Source organism: Leptinotarsa decemlineata, unplaced genomic scaffold (assembly GCF_025532065.1).
Source record: "Leptinotarsa decemlineata unplaced genomic scaffold, Ldec_3_MD MMD2_tig00000882_RagTag_RagTag, whole genome shotgun sequence".
Classification (NCBI taxonomy): Eukaryota; Metazoa; Arthropoda; class Insecta; order Coleoptera; family Chrysomelidae; genus Leptinotarsa; species Leptinotarsa decemlineata.
In genome coordinates, this window is record NW_027412556.1 from 2,028,703 (window position 1) to 2,048,761 (window position 20,059).

Genomic DNA, 20,059 nt, shown 5'->3' on the forward strand with positions numbered 1-20,059 from the left:
TCGCTAAAATTATTGATTATACAAAAATTCACTCTATCGACGTATCAACTTTCTAGTCACAAACTTAACTCACTTTATTTTAAATAATATAATATTTTAATATTTATGTACTTTTCAGCTGTAAATATCACTATGTGTGCGGTATTTCATATTTTCAACTCATCTAATTTCAGTATCTCGGATCGCTATAATTTAAAATAGCGTCGTTCTATAAAATAAATTGGTATCAGTAGCAAGCATTTCAACGTATTTTAGCTACAATGTTACCCCTATAAAACTATTAACAAACACTTAGTTCTGGGAGTGATGGTATTGCGGCAGAGTCGGACTACTTTTAAAGCTGTAGGTTTTTACAAAAATGCTTGTATGAATAAAGGATTTCTCACATATAGTTTGGATAAATATTATTTGTCGGGATGTTTTGGCTAAAAAGTTTTTTTCATCGATTATAAAGGCTAAACGACGGGTTTTAACCATTACAATAACCTTTTCCTGTTTTTCGCAAAAAAAATTGAAGCACCAGGTTAGGTGGGATAGTTTTAAGTGTTTTTTTTAGTATTTCCAATATACAGGGCGACTCAAAGCTTCCAAAAAGTTTTTTATGGAACACAAAGTCATTTCTTCGTCTATTTGAAGCATCTCGAACTGAATCTAAAACTATTATATACCCCTCAATAAATGTTCAGTGACAATATAGTGATGAAAATAAAATGGTGTCTGAAAGCATTCTAATAAAATAGTTTCATTAAAGCTACAGGAAACAGTTATAAAATAGGCTTGAAATAGTTTTATAAACTATCATAAAAATTTCGCAGAAAAGTATTATAAAACTGCTACATAACAATTTACTTTTATAGGAAAATAAGTTTTATGAGTTAGTTGCAAAAACGTTTCTGTGATAATTTCCTGACTATTTTATAATGGTTTTTTAATTTTATTTCATAAACGTTTCTATGACAAATTTATAAAACACTTTCATTGCCTACAACTGTATTGTGTTCACCGATCATCTAATACAATCAATTAGCATTTTGGAAGTAATTATAAAATACTAATAAAATAAAACTATTGCAACACCGTGGAATTATAAAACAACCTTGCTGGTTGGGATCATTGACCCAATTGTCCCAATTGATTGGGACAATTTATGTCTATTGTCCCAATGAACATAATGAGTAATTCCAACTACTTCAACATCTTAACATGTTAGTTGGAATTACTCATAATAACATTTTCATAGCACTGTTGATTAATTTCCTGTCTTCATTTTCAGATCATCCTCTTTCGCATGCGGAACTCCGAGATACTGAAGCACTTGCATCCAAGCATAACCAATCTGGCGAAAAACGAACGTCAAGGTCTGTCAGGCAGAATCAAAAAAGGCCGAAACGGCGACATTGTAGTCACAGGCACTTGGAAAGGTGCTCTTGGCCTCAATGTAACCACTCCTGTCCCAAACTGCACAACCCCCTAACGGGGGAAGAGATGGACTTCAAGGAGCTGCTCCAGTCTTTTGGATTGGACATGAACAATGTCGCAGAGGCGTTGGGTATAGACATACAGACGTTGAACAACATGGACCAATCGGAGTTGCTTAATCTGCTGACGCAACAATCAAGTCACTGATTGGTTGATCTTATCAAGGGTGGGTTGTTGATGAAATGTTCATAGAGTAGTGCATACTTAGAAGGATTGTGTCTTCTACTTCGAGCGATATAATTCAGGACTACTGAATTCAAAACAGGTCCATATTCTGAACAGTTGACAAAATTCTTTTGATAGACGTTTATTCTCTAGTGGATATTAATTCCTTGGGCATTCGGTTCACAAGATGTATAATATGGGTTCTGTTAGAATATCCTGAGTGGTTGAATGCCAAAAGTTATGTTAAGAATGATATTCATACAAAAAAACTATAGTCATATCAAAAAACACTTAAAATTCGAATCCAAATTCTGGATACGAATGAATTCCGAGTGAAACTACATGTTGAAAATAACATGATGGAATTTTCAACAGAGTTTTGATACTATTTTTCATTTAGCTCCTGAATTTCTCAGTATATACCAACAGAACCCTTTCTATTTTTGAAAATGCTTTTCACAAGTAGTTCTAATATATGACCTTCGGTACTGTGACCCACAACGCTTTTTGGTACCATATCTACATATTTTGATGGATCTATATTTGAAACTTTTATCGAGGCAATTTCACAAGAAAATGAACTACTTATGAGTCAACACACTGTATAATTCGTCTCCCAGTGATTGTGTATATAATCGATTTGAAGAAAACTGTTCTACGTGTAAATATCAAGTTGTAAATATTAGAAAAACATAAATAGAAATATTCGTACTAAACAATACATATGGCTAGGTCAATAAGACAAATAAGATCATATTTTATTATTTATTTATCTTCGTAAGAAAAAAATATTTTTGTGTGAATTCCAATTATTATTCGTTCGTATTTCGAATAGCTTGTAAATTAGGATAAAATCAACAGAAACCAAAATTTCCAAACAGTCGTTTCACGACGAACTCATGCAACTATTGAAAAACAGAAAGGTATGTCTATATTTGATAGTTTGGCTTCAAATTTTCCGATTTCAAATATCAAAATCTCTGATACATGATTTGATGATTTCCATAATCCATTAGAGTGGAATTGGAAAACAAATATAGTTTTTGTGTTCTTTTACTGAAGTTTCACAATAACATTTCAAAAACGATGATTCAAGTAATGATATTTTTATTTTTCATCAATTATTAAAAAAATATATATAAGCATATTCAATGTGAATTGTTTTTCCAATTTTCAACAAACGATGCAACTTTTACTGTTCATAACACATGTATTGATCCAAAGAATTATTGCCCTATGTAACACAGGACTGATTATGTTCTACCTCAGCTGTACAGATTTTCTTTATTTTAGGTTACCTTATTTTATTTATATTTGTATAAATCATTGATTGTAAATTATTAAAAGACATATATAAGACTACATATTTTGTTTGATTTGCTTTCAAATTCAAATGAAACAAAAACCTGAAATTTGCACTACAGGAAAATCCACGTGTATCTATAGAAGAGAGACGAATCTCCAGCCTTTCTTCAAATGGCTCTTTTCTATAAAGAAACCAGTAGCTTCAAGGTATGTTTGGAGCGGAGCTCTATACATGAGAACAATACTCCAAATAAGATCTGATCTGAGCTTTATAAAGCATCAAAAGTCGCTGAGGTCTGTACAATTTTCTGGTTTGGAACAGTGTTCCAAGCTTTTGAGAAGCAGCTTTTGCAATTCCAGGGATATGATTGTGATAATAAATCGTCCAACTTCAGCCTTATCAATGGTAGATCTAGAAAGAACTGTTGGTTCTTTGAAAAATAAAAGTAGTCCCGATGAAATTTGTGTAGAACTTCTGAGTGTTTCAGTGCCATTTGTAATCCATTGTTGAACATTATCAACAGTTCTTTAGAGAAAGGAGAAGAATATTATTGGAGTTTTTTCCTAACACCAAATCGTTATTTTTAACACCTCGACACGTGTTTCGATCACCAAGTGATCATCTTCAAAGAGGAAGATCAAAACTAGAAGCTGATGCGAGCTAACCCTATTTATGCTATAAAGGTAACCCATGCAGGTAAACTATCCAGGCGTACCAACCATACAGGTATACCAACCTAAATTAATTTTACAATTTGGCCTTATCTATTATTTTACAATATATGTTTATATAAAACAATTTTCAGCTATTTTCAGCTATATAAAAATCAATTTCACAATATTGCCTATCCAAATTTATTTTTGCAATGTGTCCTTGTGTGTAATAATCAGTAAACCAAACAACATTATCTTATTTTAACAAGCTATATAGTATGCTCTTTGGTAAAGATCCGTCATCGTTATTCATAATATTATTGTGTTTACTTATTTTTACACTCTCATAGGCATCTAGTTGCCTGTTGTTGTTAACTTGTCTAATTAGCCCCAATGCGCCCCATCGTGTCAGCTATTGGAGCTCCTACCTACCAAATAGCAAAGTGGCTCACTAAGGAATTTGATACCTTGTCTATTGCGGAACCAAGTTTCAGTATAAAAAACTCTTTAGAGTTCATACAACATACAAAAAACGTGGTTCTGCAAGAAGGTGAGCTTTTGGTTTCTTTTGATGTCAGTTCCTTATTTTCTAAGGCCCCAATTCCATAGACTTTGCAACACCTCAGGGAATTACTAGAGAAAAATAATTTCAGTAATAACGAAATCTATGAATTCGTTTCTCTTACTAATTTGTGTATGAAACAAAATCGGTACCAAGTAGAAGGTTGCTTTTATGAACAACAGGAAGGAACGGCCATGGGAAACCCCTTGTCCCCCTACCTGGCAGACCTGTTAATGAGCAGATTCGAATTGGAAACCAAAGAAAAGTTGAAGTATTTTCCTAGGATTTGGCTAAGGTATGTGGATGATATTTTCGCGATATTCGATAACAAAAAATTGAATATTGGGGACTTTGTTTCCATTTTGAATAATAGATGTCCAACAATAAAATTGACGTATGAGTTAGAAAATAAGGGACAACTAACATTTCTTGACGTTTTGGTAATGAGGAGCCAATATGGAGGGTTAGAATACGATATATTTAGAAAATAAACAAGCGCGTAGAGGTATATTCCTGACAGTTCACATCACTGTGGACAGCGTAAACGTGCTGGGTTGAATTTTATAGTGCATCGTCTTTTGACTTTCCCTCTAACACATGATAGGTTCACAAAAGAAAGACGTACAATACAGGAAATAGCAGCCACTAACGGTTTCTCGAGGGGTATTGTAGATGACATAATAAGGAAAAAGAAGTTTAGGTTAAGAATGAACGAAATCTCGTCTTTCAAAAAGGACAAAAACCAAGATAGATACATCTCAGTTCCATACCACCAATATTCGAGGAACTTTGGAAAGATTTTCAAGGAAGTAGGTATGAAGGTGGTTTTTAAAACAAGTCATACACTACAGAGCCTTTTGGGAAGTCCAAAAGACAAAGTCGAGAATTCGGAAAAATCTGGAATTTACGAAATTGAATGTAAGGACTGCGATGCAAAATATTATGGACAGACAAAAATATTTATTAAAGTAAGATATAAGGAACACATAGCACACTTAAAATATGGAAGACCTGAAAAGACAACATTTTTGCAAACATACGAATAGATGTTCAAAGAATTTCAAATATCATTTATTTTAAACATTATGTAACATATAACCTTCGAAGATGACATTTATACCATGTATATCAAAATTTCAAATAGTTTGCGAAATTAAAGTAAACGATGAAGTATGAGTTTTCAAAAATATGGTTTGCTGTTGGAGAAAAAATATAGTAACTTCAACATTTGTGGTTGATAATGTTTCATGATAAATTTAGCTAATTCGGAATTTCATTGTCTAATATGATATAATATGATTCGAAATCCCTGAAACAACAAATGGAATTGAAAAAATAAAATGGATAGCAATGATGGTTTGCCAATGGGATCGCCACTTTCAACAGTCATAGTCAACATATATATGATGTGGTTCGAAACTCTGGCCATTAAAGAAGCCCACAAGAAGCCCCCAGTCTGGTTAAGATACGTGGATGACACCTTCATAATATGCAACCATGGAAATGCAGAACTAAACACCTTCCTGAAGTACATCAATAGCTCAAAACCTTTCATCACCTCCACAATGGAGAACAAAATCCTCAACGAATTGCTACTCTTGGACGTATTGGTGACGAAGATCAAGTGGGAAACATCTGTAGACCAAAAATATACTCATGCGGGACAGTATCTGAATCATGAATCTAACCACCATCAATCAATCAAAAAAGAAATCATCAAGACTTTAGTGGATCGTGCTCTTGGGCTCTGTAATATGTAAGAAGGTCTCGAGAAGGAACTAGGCAATATCAAAAAGACCTTTAGAGAAATGGTCACTCCAAAGTGATGGTGGAACAGAAGACAGCAAGAGACTTACAAGGAAGAGAAGCCGTTACAACCAGTGCTTGCCCTTCCCTACCTCAAAAGATTGTCGAAAAGGACAAAATGAATTGGGTAAAAGTACAACATCAAAATCTGCTTCAGATCCTGAAACATCAATCGTAGCAGCCCTACGAAAACCGCTACCAACCGCGGACTGCGATTCCAAGAATTGTATTAACCGGATACCCTGTTAGTGTGGCAAGTCCTATATTGGTAAAACTAAGAGGCAATCGAAAGTCTGCATTACTGAGCACAAGAGGAACACACAGCGAGAAGAAACCAGCAAATCGGGAAGAGCAGACAAAGCATGTTTGGACTCATCAACATAACATCAAGTGGTCCCAAGCTGAGATTATCCATAGGGAGGAACACTGGTTTGAGAGGAAGTTCAAAGAAGCTGTTCCTTCTGAGATTTCAAATCATAATATATCATATTAAAAAAGGAAGTCCAAAATAATAAAATTCATAGTAACTTTAACCCGCAGGTAATCACAATTCGGCATTTTGCACAGAAAAGATCCCTTGTCCACAGTAGAGTATTATTTTCCGTTGAATGTAGTTTGATGTAAATGAGTCCATTTTGTGTAACTAACGACGTGGAAATTTCAAGTGAAAAGTTCGTCATCTTCACGCTACAATGATTCATTAATAGTAATGACTCGTCAATTGGCTACATAAATAAATAATATACGAAATATACGAGTGAAGTACTAGAAATGAAAACTCAATACTTCTTTGGTATTATCAACTGCTTGGCTCAGAAAAAAAATTATACGTGAATTCTCCAATTTCAATGTTTAATGGTAAAACTGGAACTTTTCTCATGGGAGGGCTGATGTGGTACTACGATAGAAAAAAAATATAGACATCAAGGCTCTGTTAACCGATCGAAGTCGGATTGTAGTTCCTCGCAACTTCTATAACAGTTATTTTAAATTTTCTGCCATACTATATTTCTGTAATGAGAGAAACAGCAATTTTTATCTATGCAATTCAGCACAGTTGACATGAAAGCAGGACAAAATAGTGTACCTTATTAGAGTGAAGCGTTTGCTTCGCTGATATCTCTTCGGCCATCCCTCGTAACCCAGTTAAAAAGTGGGTAAGTCGGTGCGACGTATTTCAAACGCGACTATGCACATGTTGATTAAACCAGCAGTATCAAATTGAGAGTGGTGTTATTATTTATATCTTTATATCTAGTATATTTTTATATTTCATTGTTTACAATCAAGTTGTGATAACATCAACGTTCGTTTTATAAGCTGCCTATCGAAAATGGTGATGAAACGGGACCGACAAAATTTCAATTCAGTTTGAATTGGTCACGGCACCTCGTCAAACAATGCTGGAGTTCAATTTCTTAATTGTGTGTTGGTTTATCTTGTGCTGCCTCAGCGGGATTCAGTGCTATGGGGGTAAGAACAATAGTTTTTTGTGGCCAGTTGAATACTTTTCCGAATATCCAGTTTCTTTCTGTCTTGAGAAGCAAAATTGGTAATAATTTTCGAAACCAGATCCAATAGACATGATTATAGATTTTTGAACACTATGATATAATGTTGGTGAATTTACAGAGAGGGTCATCGAAAACTTGACATGGGGGTTTTGGGTACTAATCTTGCAAATCCGAAAAAACGCTCAGAAAGGTTGATTTTTATTGGGAGAGGTACAGTTTTTCCCATTTACAGCGTCGTCACTTTAACCCCGGAGCAGAGGGGTGAACAACCCTTGGAATTTTAATAGGGAATAGGGGCGAGTCGCACATCGTTTAAAAGACCTTGGAATTCTCTAAATAACAAAGTACTTTTTTTTTAAATTTGGACGTATTTGAAAGAGTTCTTTCTGTTAATCAACTTTTTCAATATTGTTAATAGCAACAAATGGTTGTACGCCACTGCCCAACTGGAATGTATTTGGAAATCTTTCATTTGTCTCTTACGCTACTTTTTTTTTATTTTTATTTTTTTTCGTAAGTAAGCAATTCTGCTTACTTACGAAAATAAGAAAGTAAGACTTCCAAAACTGATAAGAACAAAAAAAATGAAGTTGAATTCTTCACAACAATCGTAAATGCAACTGCAATTAAAAAAAACTGATTTAAAGTCAGAATCAATCCAATTCACTGATGAAAACAAATAAAAAAGTGAATTATTTACAACATCGTTAATGCAAATCCAATTGAAAAAACAATTGAGTTTTCTGATTTATGATTAGATCAAATTCAAAATGAAAATATAGAATTATCACATTTCGATCAAAGTTTGAATAAAAATGAACTTTCCATTGATGAAAGAAACGAAACAAATAACAATCTTGTAATTGAAAATCCTAACGATGAAGAAAAAGAATTGCCTAATAGCAAACTTCAAGCAACACTGTCAAAAACCGCAAATATCACATAATTGCGACTCTCTTTGATCCACATACATATTATGGATATAACCGTCCAGCAAGATAAGCAGAACCTTGGGACTACTATACAGGGTGATAATTTAAAAAATGTCCACGCCAAGGTTCTGAGAACCAGAAGAGACGTTCACATAATTTCAAAAACATATCAGGCTATTTGACGAAAGCTAATGATGTTATAATAATATTTCCTTTCACAAAACATAGTAACATATGTACTAGATGGACTAAAGAATTCGTAGGCTAACACGCAGATGGTGCTACTACCACTGAATCCATATGATTTTTAGTAAACCCAACTTTCAAAAGACACGTGTACAAATTTCACAGCTCTTGGACTATCATTTTGTGGCATAGAACATTTCAAGTGAAGCAGTTAGTTTGAATAAAATGAAATATCATGTGTTGATAAAGCAAAAAACACTATTGAACCAAAACTTTAACTATTATTCAAAAGTCTATCTCCTTATTAGATCGCTCTGTACCGCACTGTCCGCAAAACTTGACTTCACTATATCGATATGCACGTGGCTAGCGTTTATATAGGGCAATCGAAGTGCCTCGTAGGCGGTAGAGATTCAGCCAGAATTCCATCGAAACAGCGAACAACCGCGAAACGCTGGCCACGTCACAATTGATTCACGATGGCCAGCGGCGGCCAACGATATTTTTTTAGGGGATGATTCACGATAGTATTTTGGGGTGCGCATAGTTTAATATCTACCAACCATTTCGAAAAGCAAAAAACAGCCCCATTTGAAGAAAGGGAAATTTATGTTCCATCAAGATAATGAACCGTGTCACAAATCCCAGCCACCGCCTTAGATTGAGGTAAGCACTTCTGTCCAGCCTCGAGATTGGTTTTTGTTTTTGTTGTTTCTGTTTTTGTGTGATAAGGGATTGAACTTTGCAAGCCTGAGATCGTTCTGTACCTGTCAGAAAGACACTAATTTTGTCAGATTATGCCTGGAATCTATTTCTATTTCATAGCCCATGAAGGACATGCAAAAACAGCTATCTTTACGAAAACACCATTTAAAGGATTAATCGAAGATTCAATCCACTAATATCAACGATAAACGAGGCTTGTGAAGACGGCATGTTTCAGGAGTTGAGCTCCTGAATGTATTTCTGTCTTAGCTAGATGTCGCCTCCTTATGGAGGACAACCTTCCAAAGTATAAACATGTGCGAGCTAAGGATTAACGAGGTTTTACGATACAACCTGCATTGTACCGTTAGGAATCGAATCAACTTTTATAATTAATAGCAGCAGCTTAATGGGTGGAACACTAACCAACCGGTTAACAAATGATTTCTTGGCGTAAGTGGTCGAACGTGTCACATCTTGCTATCCTCGGTCGAGTCAAACTTTATATTTGTACAAAATGGAAATAAATCTGAACTGAAAGTAGTGTCTCCTAGATGGAGGATCTTACAGACTTCCTTTCCCTATTGGTAGACTTCTCGATTTGCCTTTTACTTGTTGAAAGGTTACAACAAAAATATTCAGCATACGTTGAATTGAACTTCAAATTCGTATTATTTCGCAAATTTTAGTCCAGGGAACCCGTATTCAATAGCAAGATGTAAATATTCACTGAAAAATAAACAATTTAAAAAAGAAACTAGTGAAGAAAAACTAAAGACCTCCGTAGGTCACGCAAGAAGAAATTTGTCCCCAAAACTGTTGGAGGCAACTCACTTATGAAAAATTGTGTTAGCATAAGAAAGCCCCGACTTATCTGGAAAATTGGCTTTCTCTTCATTTTGGCATGCTGAAAAGAAGATTACTTCTGTTTTTCAGTTTCTACAGTTTCATCTGTAGAAGTTTCTGGGGAAACTGCTACAGAAATTTTTTGCAAAATATTCATGTCCTTACAAAACAACTTCTAAACCAATATGTTTTTCAGGAGTCTCTCAATGTGGACGAGTTCACATAACAGTTTCTTCTTCTCCGAGGAACTTTCTTGGAAATGCATTGGATAACCGACTGTAACAATGGTGAAACGATCCCAGATTACATAATACTTTCCAGCAGGAATGTGCAGGATCGAGATGTGAGTAGAAAAACGTAAAAGTCTACATCGTATAAGTAGAAACGTAAACTTACTAATGTTGATTGACGATACCAGTTTTGTAGGTGTCTAACATAACATTAGCTGTGGTTTGTTGATTTTCAGAATTGTGTCCAACTGTTTTCGCACCTGCTTATTTCAACTCTGGTTTTCAGTACTAGAGTCTACAGATCTTTTGTTGTACGTTGGTCATATTCTTCTGAACATAATTTGAATCAAGTAGAAGCGATGATAATGAAGGCGTCACCTAGGGAATCAACAGAAGTCTCAGTCCTCGAATATCAAGGATATTCTTCGACATTCACCGCCGATTGACATGTCCTGTCTTTCACAACAAGAAAACTATTCGAAACCAAATCCCAAAAGAAAGCATTTATAATCTAACAGTAGACAGCACTTTTCCAGCCACTATTGGTGCTAGGCTTTGCTGGGATCAACTGTTCTCAGTGGTCAAACCTGATTGAATAGAGACGATAACATCTCCTCTATGGGAGCGACAAAAGAGTAAATCCAAGAATACCAAAAATACACGTGGCTCTTCCAGGCGGTCAGCTGATAGTCGTGGACTTACTCCTCTTTCGCTCACATAGATGGCATAGGCCAGCAATGCATTCTTGGTACAGTCTAATACCAGTGACGAGATTTGACGTGAGACCATGCATCTGATCAACTTGTTATTTTATTAAACGGTTTTATTTAGCTTGCCCTGTTTGGGCCAAACTTAGTATTCAAAGTTTGACTCCCTTCCTGTTGACAGATTGATCTGATATTTCGTACTTACATTTAGTTTTGATGACAATAGAATTTGATGAATTATGTATCATTGTAAATATAAGATGGCCGTTACTACAAAATGGCGGATTACATATTATTTTTATTTTATTTTATTTATTAAGGAATCTACAGAACAAGCAGTTCCAATAATCGATTACAATATCAAAAACTAATTAAATAACTATTCTCAATATAATACAATGACTAAAACTGAAGTTATTCCAAATAACCTGAATCAAAGTCAAATTCAAAGACACATTCAGTTGAAAATGATAAAAGGATCTTTTTATTTAAATTGACTCTCAGTTACAATCAGTAATAATTTCTAAGGATGATATCTTAATTTCAATATTTTTTGAAATGTTTTTACATTACATTAAACAAAGAAATCTATATTCCTCAAACAATTTGAAAGAGAACACATATCGTATAGTGGGGAATTTAAACCTAGATTGGATGTAGGTTTAGGCAAAACAAATATGTCTTTCCTTCTATTATTGAAGTATGCACTGCAGTTCAGCTGAATTTTCAACAAGTGTGGAATATCTACTTTATTATGCAATAGCTTATAGAAAGAGGTTGTGAATTTAAATTCATTCAAGGAAGTATGATAACTTAGATTGAAAATATATTCACCATGTTTTTTGTAATGAAAAAATCCTAAGAATTTTTTCTGTACCTTTTCAATTTCATTTTCACAAAGTGAATTATAAGGAGGCCATATTATTGCACCCTATTCTTGTATACTACGGACAAATGCATCATAGAGTGTTAGTAATGTGGATATTTTTGTGAATTTGGATAAGTTCCTAATAATGAAGCCAAGCATTCTATATGCTCTGTTTATAATGTTGGTCATATGTTGCTCAAAAGTGAGTTTTTCATCCAGCCTAACTCCCAAATCTCTACATTCTGTCTTCTTGGCTAAATATTCATTATTTATCTCATACTAAAAATCATTCCGTAGTTTTTTTTAGTAATTGACATACTAAAGCATTTGTCAACATTCAATGTGAGGCGATTTGACAGGAACCACTCGTAAACTCTACGTCATTTTGTAGCAAAATCACATTTTCTTGACTTTTTATTTCCTTGAATAATTTAAAATCATCCGCGAATAGTGCACATTGCGATTTCTGAACTACCTCTAGCAGATTATCTTTTAGTAATAAAAGGAAGAGGGGTCCTAGATTGGACCCTTGGGGTACACCAGATCTTGTGAAGAAATCCCTGATTCACAACCCTTATAAACTTCTTACTGTTCTTACTGTTTGCCAAATTCTACTGTGTGAAGACGTATTAATTTTCTTAGTAAGATTGGACCCGATTTTGATCATTTTATCAACTGCACGATGTTTTCCTTTCCTGATCTTCAGTTGATGATTACAGGACGACCATGGCATCTTACTGAAGATAAAATATTCGGATTACCCGAGCGGGGTTTTACACCACCAATGTCAACTTTGGACATCCATGGCTGCCAGGTGGATGGGAATACGATGAAAATTCGGTTCGGGCTGATCCAGGACCGCATTGTTTTCCTTTCTGGATAGCTTCAGTGAAGGGCAATGTCACCATAGATTCGAGATGTCTCGCCATTCAACCTACGTGGATGAGCGATAATAGGTACATAACAAAGATATTTATTCAGTTGGAGCAATTATTTTTTTCAAGTAGTGAGCCAAAGAGTGTGGTATTTATGTACTTACATTCTTTGAACGCGAACTCGAAACCTATAAATGATTTAGTGATTTATAAAACTTGCAAACGGATTCGACACTTTTCATATAACCTACGAATATGATGTTAAGACACTTGTTTATACCTTATTATTGGTAATCATCTTGCATTTCCAAGATATGCTGATGGAGTAGCAAATTGGAACAGAACACAAAGAAGCAGTGTCACAAATCTTCAGTTCAGAAGTCCCCTTCATAAGTAAATTGAGTTTGTAATACTAGTATATAGATAGTGGGTGTCATTATTTGGTTTCTACGGAAAAAACTTCTAGAGACTTTTTTTCCTACTTGAGGATGAATTGTGTCAAGGCTGGTAACATCGATCGATGACATGGGTTGTGTTGGTTTTAAGGACTGCTGTGGTTTGTGACATATTCGCATACCCATGCGACTCAAACGTGTTCTAAAATAGGATACTCCGATTTAAAAAATTCACCTCGTGTTATGGGGCAAATATGATTCACAATTTGTCACTTTTTTGAACGGTAGCGTTTTTTCGGGCACCTCAAAAACCATCCAAAATGAGCTTATTATAGACAGTGTAGCATACATTATTAAGGAAAATATAAGCAAGGAGATTGAAAGTGTTTTTTTTTTGCATGGGAAATTGATGAAACTACCGATATTACCTGTTCATCACAACTTTCAATCGTTTTTAGATATGCCAAAGATAGTGATGTGGTAGAACGTTTTATGGGTTTTCATGATGTTTCATCTGGGCGCACAGCTGACGATTTGTTCAATTTTTTAATTTGTACGTGTGACACCTAGAATTTTAGGCAAAAGTTAATTGCGCAAACCTATGATGGGGCTGCGGTCATAACCAGCCATTCAAATGGTTTCCAAACTAAAATGAAGTCCATAGCTCCTCATGCATTTGTTCACATTGTCATGCCTATGCCCTAACTTTAGTATTAATCATAACGCGCAACAGCATAAAAATTTTCGCACCTCCGGTGGGCTTTTCTGTGTGTATATAGTCTATATGACTTAAGCCTCCCCTGTTCTCCAATGCACGAGCCGTCACTGAATAGTCCACTCGGCAGGACGATCATGGAGACCGTATAAAATGGGCAACACGCGCGATACGTTTCCAGAACACAACACCCACATTTTGATAAAACAGTTTTATCATTTACACATGTGCTATATCCATCCATGTTGATTTGGTAAAACAGACAGAATGACAACTGATTTGACAGATGTGGCTCCAACAAGATGACCGTTGTCAGTTGTCAAAGTTCGAAAGTTCATGTTGAAGACCCTGGTTAATTTTAATACATTATTAATTCTTTTTATTTCGAAAACACCCCTGATATGACTATTTTTTCTACAATTTTCAGTACGCTCAATCCCAATGCTACTACTACACACTAGCTTCTGTTTCAAAAAACTATTATTACGAAATTCTTTTTCAGAGAAAGTATTGGTGACCTGAAGATAAGTTCGATGCTCATTCCTGGAACGCATAATTCTGGATCATTTGCAGGAGTTGTAGCTTTTTTAGAAGATTATGTGTTGAATCAGGATAGAAGTGTATGGACCCAGCTGGCTTTTGGAATTCGATACTTGGATTTTAGAATAGGATACTATAATGGTGACGGGTGAGTCGAGAGGTTTAGGTTTGAGACACACTTTTTATCTAGATATATACCGTTTCTTCTCCTGCTTGAAAACATATGTGATCATAACAGTGAGAAGTTTGCTGTTTATTTGTATCTGCTTGAACAGGGAGACCAGCACGGTTCATTCTGATGTATTTTGAAAAAGTTTTGACCTCTAAATGCATATATGTATATATATATATACCGGGTGTCCCAGAGCTTTTAGGCCAGCAGATATCTCAGTTACCTGCAGAACAAAAATTAAAACAAAAATATGTATCATAGGAGAACACAAGCACTTTCATGCAGCATAGCAAAATCCACCCCCTGGTAAACAACCCCCAAGAAACCACCCCTAACTTTTGTTTTTCAAATGGCACGCCCATGTTTGTTTTGGTTCAACTTACAGTCTTTTTCATTTCTCGGTCAATGATGTATCATGGTAGGTAGAGTGACATGCAGAATCATAGAAAATAAAAACACAAATGAAATATTAATGTTTAAGGTCATCTGTATTTTGATACATGATACTACAGAAAATGTTCAAAATGTTGGCCAGCACTTGCCACACATGCTTCAAGTCGCCGAATCAGTGCGCGAGTACAGGAAGCCCTAATCATTTCCGGAGTAACGGTATGACAAGTCTCTAAATTTTTTTGGGTTAAATCGTCAATATTCATTGGTTGTGTTTCGAAGGCAACTTGTTTCAGATATCCCCACAGGAAAAAGTCCAGTGGCGTGAGATCTGGAGAAAGTGCAGGCCATCGCACAGGTCCACTATTTCCAATCCAACGGTCTCGAAAAGTATCATTGAGGAATGTAGTAACTAAATTATGGTTATGTGCCATCTTATTGCCACCACATTTGTTGTCGTTCTTCAAGTGGAATATCTTCCAGGAGGGCAGGTAAACAATTTTCCAAGAAATGTAAATATCGGTGGCCCGTCAAAGTGTCTTGGAAAAAATGGGGGCCGATGAGTCGTCCATTATGTAAACCACACCACACGTTCACACCCCACATTGTTTGGAAATTGGTTTCTCTAATCCAGTGAGGGTTGTCCTGTGACCAATAGGGCATGTTATGTCGATTAACAGTACCATTATTATGGAAGCGGGATTCGTCACTCCACAAGATTTGATTGAGGATGTTTGGATTGTCATGGACTAAAGCTTGAATGTGAGCAATGAATGCCGTTCGTCTTTCGAAATCGGTAGGTCTGAGTCCTTGGTGTAAATGAATTTTGAAGGGATGATACTTGTACTGTTTGAAAATTCTTTGCACAGATGACTTACTGATCCCAATCTCTAGCGCCAATGCACGAACCGAAATATGAAGATGTGCTTCGGCGTAGGCCAACACATTTATGCAATTTTCCTCAGTTCGCACGGGAGTAGGATGTACTTGATCTGTTTTTCCTGGAAATGATCCCGTTCGCATGGTATTTTCTACATACGAAAACGTATTACGACCTGGTTGTCGACGATTAGGAAAGCGCTGCCCATACAGCCTCTCCGCAGCACGTTTATTCTTTCGGCATTCACCAAAAATTAAAAGCATATCAACGTATTCGTTGGGAGTGAAGGTAAAAAGCATTTTGAAATACAACAACAATATCACGACTGATGGCAATGTGTCATCCAGATATCAGAGGAATGAAAGGAAGCACAAAAAGTTCTCACATTTTATCGCCTCTTTTTCTGCGTAGCGTCCACTTTTTCTGGTGTCTACAATGCAGAACAATTCGATCAGTCCAGTTAATAGTACCCACTAACGTATTCAATTTTCTCGAACAATTATGATATATCGTTGGTTGAGAAATAACAAGAGCTGTCAGTTGAACGACAAACAACATGGGGTTGCCATTTGAAAAACAAAAGTTAGGGGTGGTTTCGCAGGGGTTGCTCGCGAGGGGGTGGATTTTGCTCTGCTACATGAAAGTGCTGGTGGTCTTCTATGATATACATATTTTTTTTCAATTTTTTTTCTGCAGGTGACTGAGATATCTGCTGGCCTAAAAGCTCTGGGACACCCGGTATATATATAATATATATATATATATATATATATATATATATATATTATATATATATATATATATATATATATATATATATTGTTTTAAATTACCACCACATTCAAACGTTCTACTTCAACATTATCTCCAGTCAATTTTCTAATATTACATTCTCTTAAAAATTATATAAGATTATACTGCTTCAGGATTATGTGGAACAAGGTAATTGAGCATGAAAATTTTTCAACGTAGACTAAATTTCAAAAGAATTTCTCATGATGCATTCAAACCACACTTTTGCTTCATAACTGTGTCTTCTTTCACCGTAGCAAACTGATTCTAACAGCATACAAAAAAAATGTTCGCAATGAGGTACTCCCCCACGAGGCACTGGAGTACGGGGTCCCCCCCATATTTGTTGATGGACAATAGCGTATCAAACATTTGCTATGATGATGTTTTGAATTCAAATCACAGAAAATATATTTATCATTATATCAAATATAAGATGTACAGTGCTTGACCTTGAAGTACTTCGTATGCCCCTTGTTACACTACTGTGATCTTTTATTACTTCTGAATGATCATGTTTTGTGGACTAAGAAACAAATAAAATCAACATAATATCGCAATTTTCAGATTTTTCATCAATCACGACCTGATAAGAGTGACCAAAGTCATACCACTTTTGAAAGAAATCAAGAAGTTTCTGCAGCTCGCTCCCAAAGAAATCGTTTTTCTGGACTTCCATAGATTTCCGTACCCCACCAACTTTACTTACAATTTGCATAAGAAATTCATTGATATAGTGTACGAAGAACTGGGAATATTCGCTTTACCATCTACGTCAATGGAGGTGGGAGGGGGGCCAACTGTCAACGAAGTTTGGAAGCAGAATAAAACGCTGATAATCAGTTATGCTGACAAAGACACAGTGAGAGGTAAATCTACTTGATTACTCATTTTATTCTCCAGCATTTTTCAATAATAACACTCGCCATGATAGCATTTGAAAAATCGAAAGAATAACTTAGCAAACATAGTAATATTTTCAAAATATTGTGAAGATATCACAATGTGACGTGCGTGCTACGTCATATCTATGTCGTAGGGATTTCGCATCGACATCACAGAGACGTACTTCTGTTCTACTCATATGACAATATTTACGATATCACTGCTAAGGTTTTCGCGATATCGCTGAGTCAAGTTTTCTGTCATATCGCTACAGCAGATTTTGCGATGAACATGTTACAAGTCTTCTTCTAAATTCAAAATTTCTGAAATGTTACCAGAATCTTCTATTTTCTTAACTTTGGATGTTCCACTTTGGACTTTACACAAGTTGCAGTAATTGATCACAGAAATAGTTGTAGGGATTACGGACCTATTTTTTACCAGATGTACATGAACGCATCACATCATATTCAAATAATATTTGATTTTATAACTCACTTCTTAAGGAAATACTGGATTACAGCAACTTTCAATATATTTTTACATGGTTACGGTTACATGTCTTGAATATTACGAAGATGATTGTTATAAATAATATGCAATATCGTGTTATAAACAGTTGTTAATCAAGTGCAGTGCAAATTACAATAGTTAGATATGAAATGATGATTGTATGAACATTTGAGAGACGTGGTGAAGGTTGCAAGAGAATTAGATTGTAATGAATATAATCCTCTGGTATTATACAGATTGAGTTGTATTTTAATTTCTAATGGATCTTTGTGATTATGAAAGTATTTTCTATCGATATAGGTGACGAATTTGCTTTGTATAGATTCAAGTCTTTCAATATACGAGATATACGGGGGGTTCCAAATAACTGAAGCAGAACTGAGCTGGCTATTTACATAAGCCATGTAAAGTGTACGAATAGAGTTACTATTACGAAAGTTGTGACAAGTCCTGATTAGGAATCCAAGAGCTTTGTTGGCTTTTTTGCCAGTTTTTCTCTCCTAAGTCCTTGACTTTCGATGTTTTCTTTTGTTGATGTCTGTTTATGTGATGTAAGTTTAATAGAGTGGAATTTTTTAAGATTGAGGAACATAGAGTTTTTCTCGCGGAATTTCCCAAGATTATTGATGTCGTTCTTAATGAGGAAGGAATCGTTGCTACAAGTCACAGTATGGAATACTTTCAAGTCGTCAGCATACATTAAATGTTGAAGAGGAGAGGCCCCATATGGGAGCCTTGAGGGACTCCGGAAGTAATAATAATGAATCTAGATCTAAATGTTTGCAGAGTGACTGCCTGAGACCGATATAATATACGACTGAAACCATCTTAGCAGATCACCGTGTATACCGATTTCCGCCAGCTTGTCCAGTAAAGTTGCATGATCTATCTCGTCTAATGCCTTGCTGAAATCCGTATAGATAGCATCAACCTGGTAGCCTTCATCTTTGCTCTTCAAGAGATATTCAGTATAGATAAATAAATTGGTTTCAATCGAGCGATGTTTTACAAATCCATGCTCGACAAGGCATAAATATGCTTCACGAAGCCTAAAAGTTAGTCATCGGACATGATGGTTAAACTTCTGAAGAAGCTAGCCACTCGCGCCAGCGAAACGTCAGGAAGAAATTACAAAAATCCACGGCTTTCAAACTCTAAAAACAGTGACACATTCAAACAACTCATTACCACCTTCAAAGATGGGAACTACAAGTGCAGTTTTCATATTTTTGGGAAAGATCCTTCTTTGATAGACTTATTAAATAAAATAAATAGGATATGAGACATTTCTTGAGCGCATTGTTTTAATAAACAAGTGGGTATATGGTCCACGCCAGTTCATTTCTGAGGAATATCCAGTATCTTTCTCAGAATGATATTTTGAGGGATGTGATAAGTACTGAATGTAAAGCTATCGGTTACTCTATTAGTATCTGGTTGATTCATACCTATTGCCGGTTTGAATGAAGGAGCAAAAAACTCTGTGATAGTAAAATTTTCAGATCATGAACATTATTATTTTCCACTATAGTAAAGCTGAGTCGTCATTTCATAACATTTTTTCAGACAATCCATGGCTCTGGCACCCGCTTTCACAATATTGGGGCGACACTACAAAAGTACCAGCATTGAAGAATTACATCCAGAAAACTATTAACGAACGCAACCCTCTAGGATCAACAAACCCTAACTGGGCCCTTATGGCGGAACTAACTCCACGACCGATTGACATTATTTTCAGAAGAAATGGTCTCCGGAAGTTGGCACACGACGCGAATGTAGAAGTGACCAAGTGGTTCCGGGATCAGTGGGGCAAGAAATCAAACATCGTTGCGACTGACTACTTTTTGGGAAATGATATGATAAACGTTGCGATGTCCATCAATTCTTCCTAGAAGATGCAGCTGTTGTTTACTTAACTATTAAATTATTTTTATTTTTGA

The 20,059-nt window shown here is 35.5% G+C and overlaps 2 protein-coding genes across 5 annotated transcripts in view; both read left to right on the plus strand.

Moving 5' to 3' along the window:
* Notum (palmitoleoyl-protein carboxylesterase notum) overlaps positions 1-3,008 on the plus strand; it is a 46,113-nt gene extending 43,105 nt beyond the window's left edge. For all 3 annotated transcript variants that reach the window (XM_074174771.1, XM_074174772.1, XM_074174773.1), the window contains one exon: positions 1,274-3,008. In XM_074174771.1, coding sequence (XP_074030872.1) covers positions 1,274-1,626 — 353 coding nt within the window. In that variant the 3' untranslated portion in view covers positions 1,627-3,008. The remainder of the gene's footprint in view (positions 1-1,273) is intronic.
* A 4,278-nt stretch (positions 3,009-7,286) lies between these two features.
* LOC111514202 (PI-PLC X domain-containing protein 2) lies at positions 7,287-20,059 on the plus strand. Of its 2 annotated transcripts, XM_074174774.1 has the most exons (6): positions 7,287-7,444; positions 10,351-10,497; positions 12,679-12,915; positions 14,447-14,632; positions 17,286-17,587; positions 19,683-20,059. In XM_074174774.1, the coding sequence occupies exons 3-6, from the start codon at positions 12,902-12,904 to the stop codon at positions 20,009-20,011; spliced, it is 831 nt and encodes a 276-aa protein (XP_074030875.1). In that variant the 5' UTR covers positions 7,287-7,444; positions 10,351-10,497; positions 12,679-12,901; the 3' UTR covers positions 20,012-20,059. The 2 variants fall into 2 exon arrangements, with proteins under 2 accessions (XP_074030875.1, XP_074030876.1); XM_074174775.1 differs by lacking the exons at positions 7,287-7,444; positions 10,351-10,497; positions 12,679-12,915 and adding an exon at positions 14,246-14,370.

Excerpts from the sequence above, each read along its gene's own strand:
- LOC111514202 (XM_074174774.1), top strand. Across the intron at positions 14,633-17,285 it reads GGATACTATAATGGTGACGG|ATTTTTCATCAATCACGACC; the intron begins GTGAGTCGAGAG and ends CGCAATTTTCAG. Across the intron at positions 17,588-19,682 it reads TGACAAAGACACAGTGAGAG|ACAATCCATGGCTCTGGCAC; the intron begins GTAAATCTACTT and ends ACATTTTTTCAG.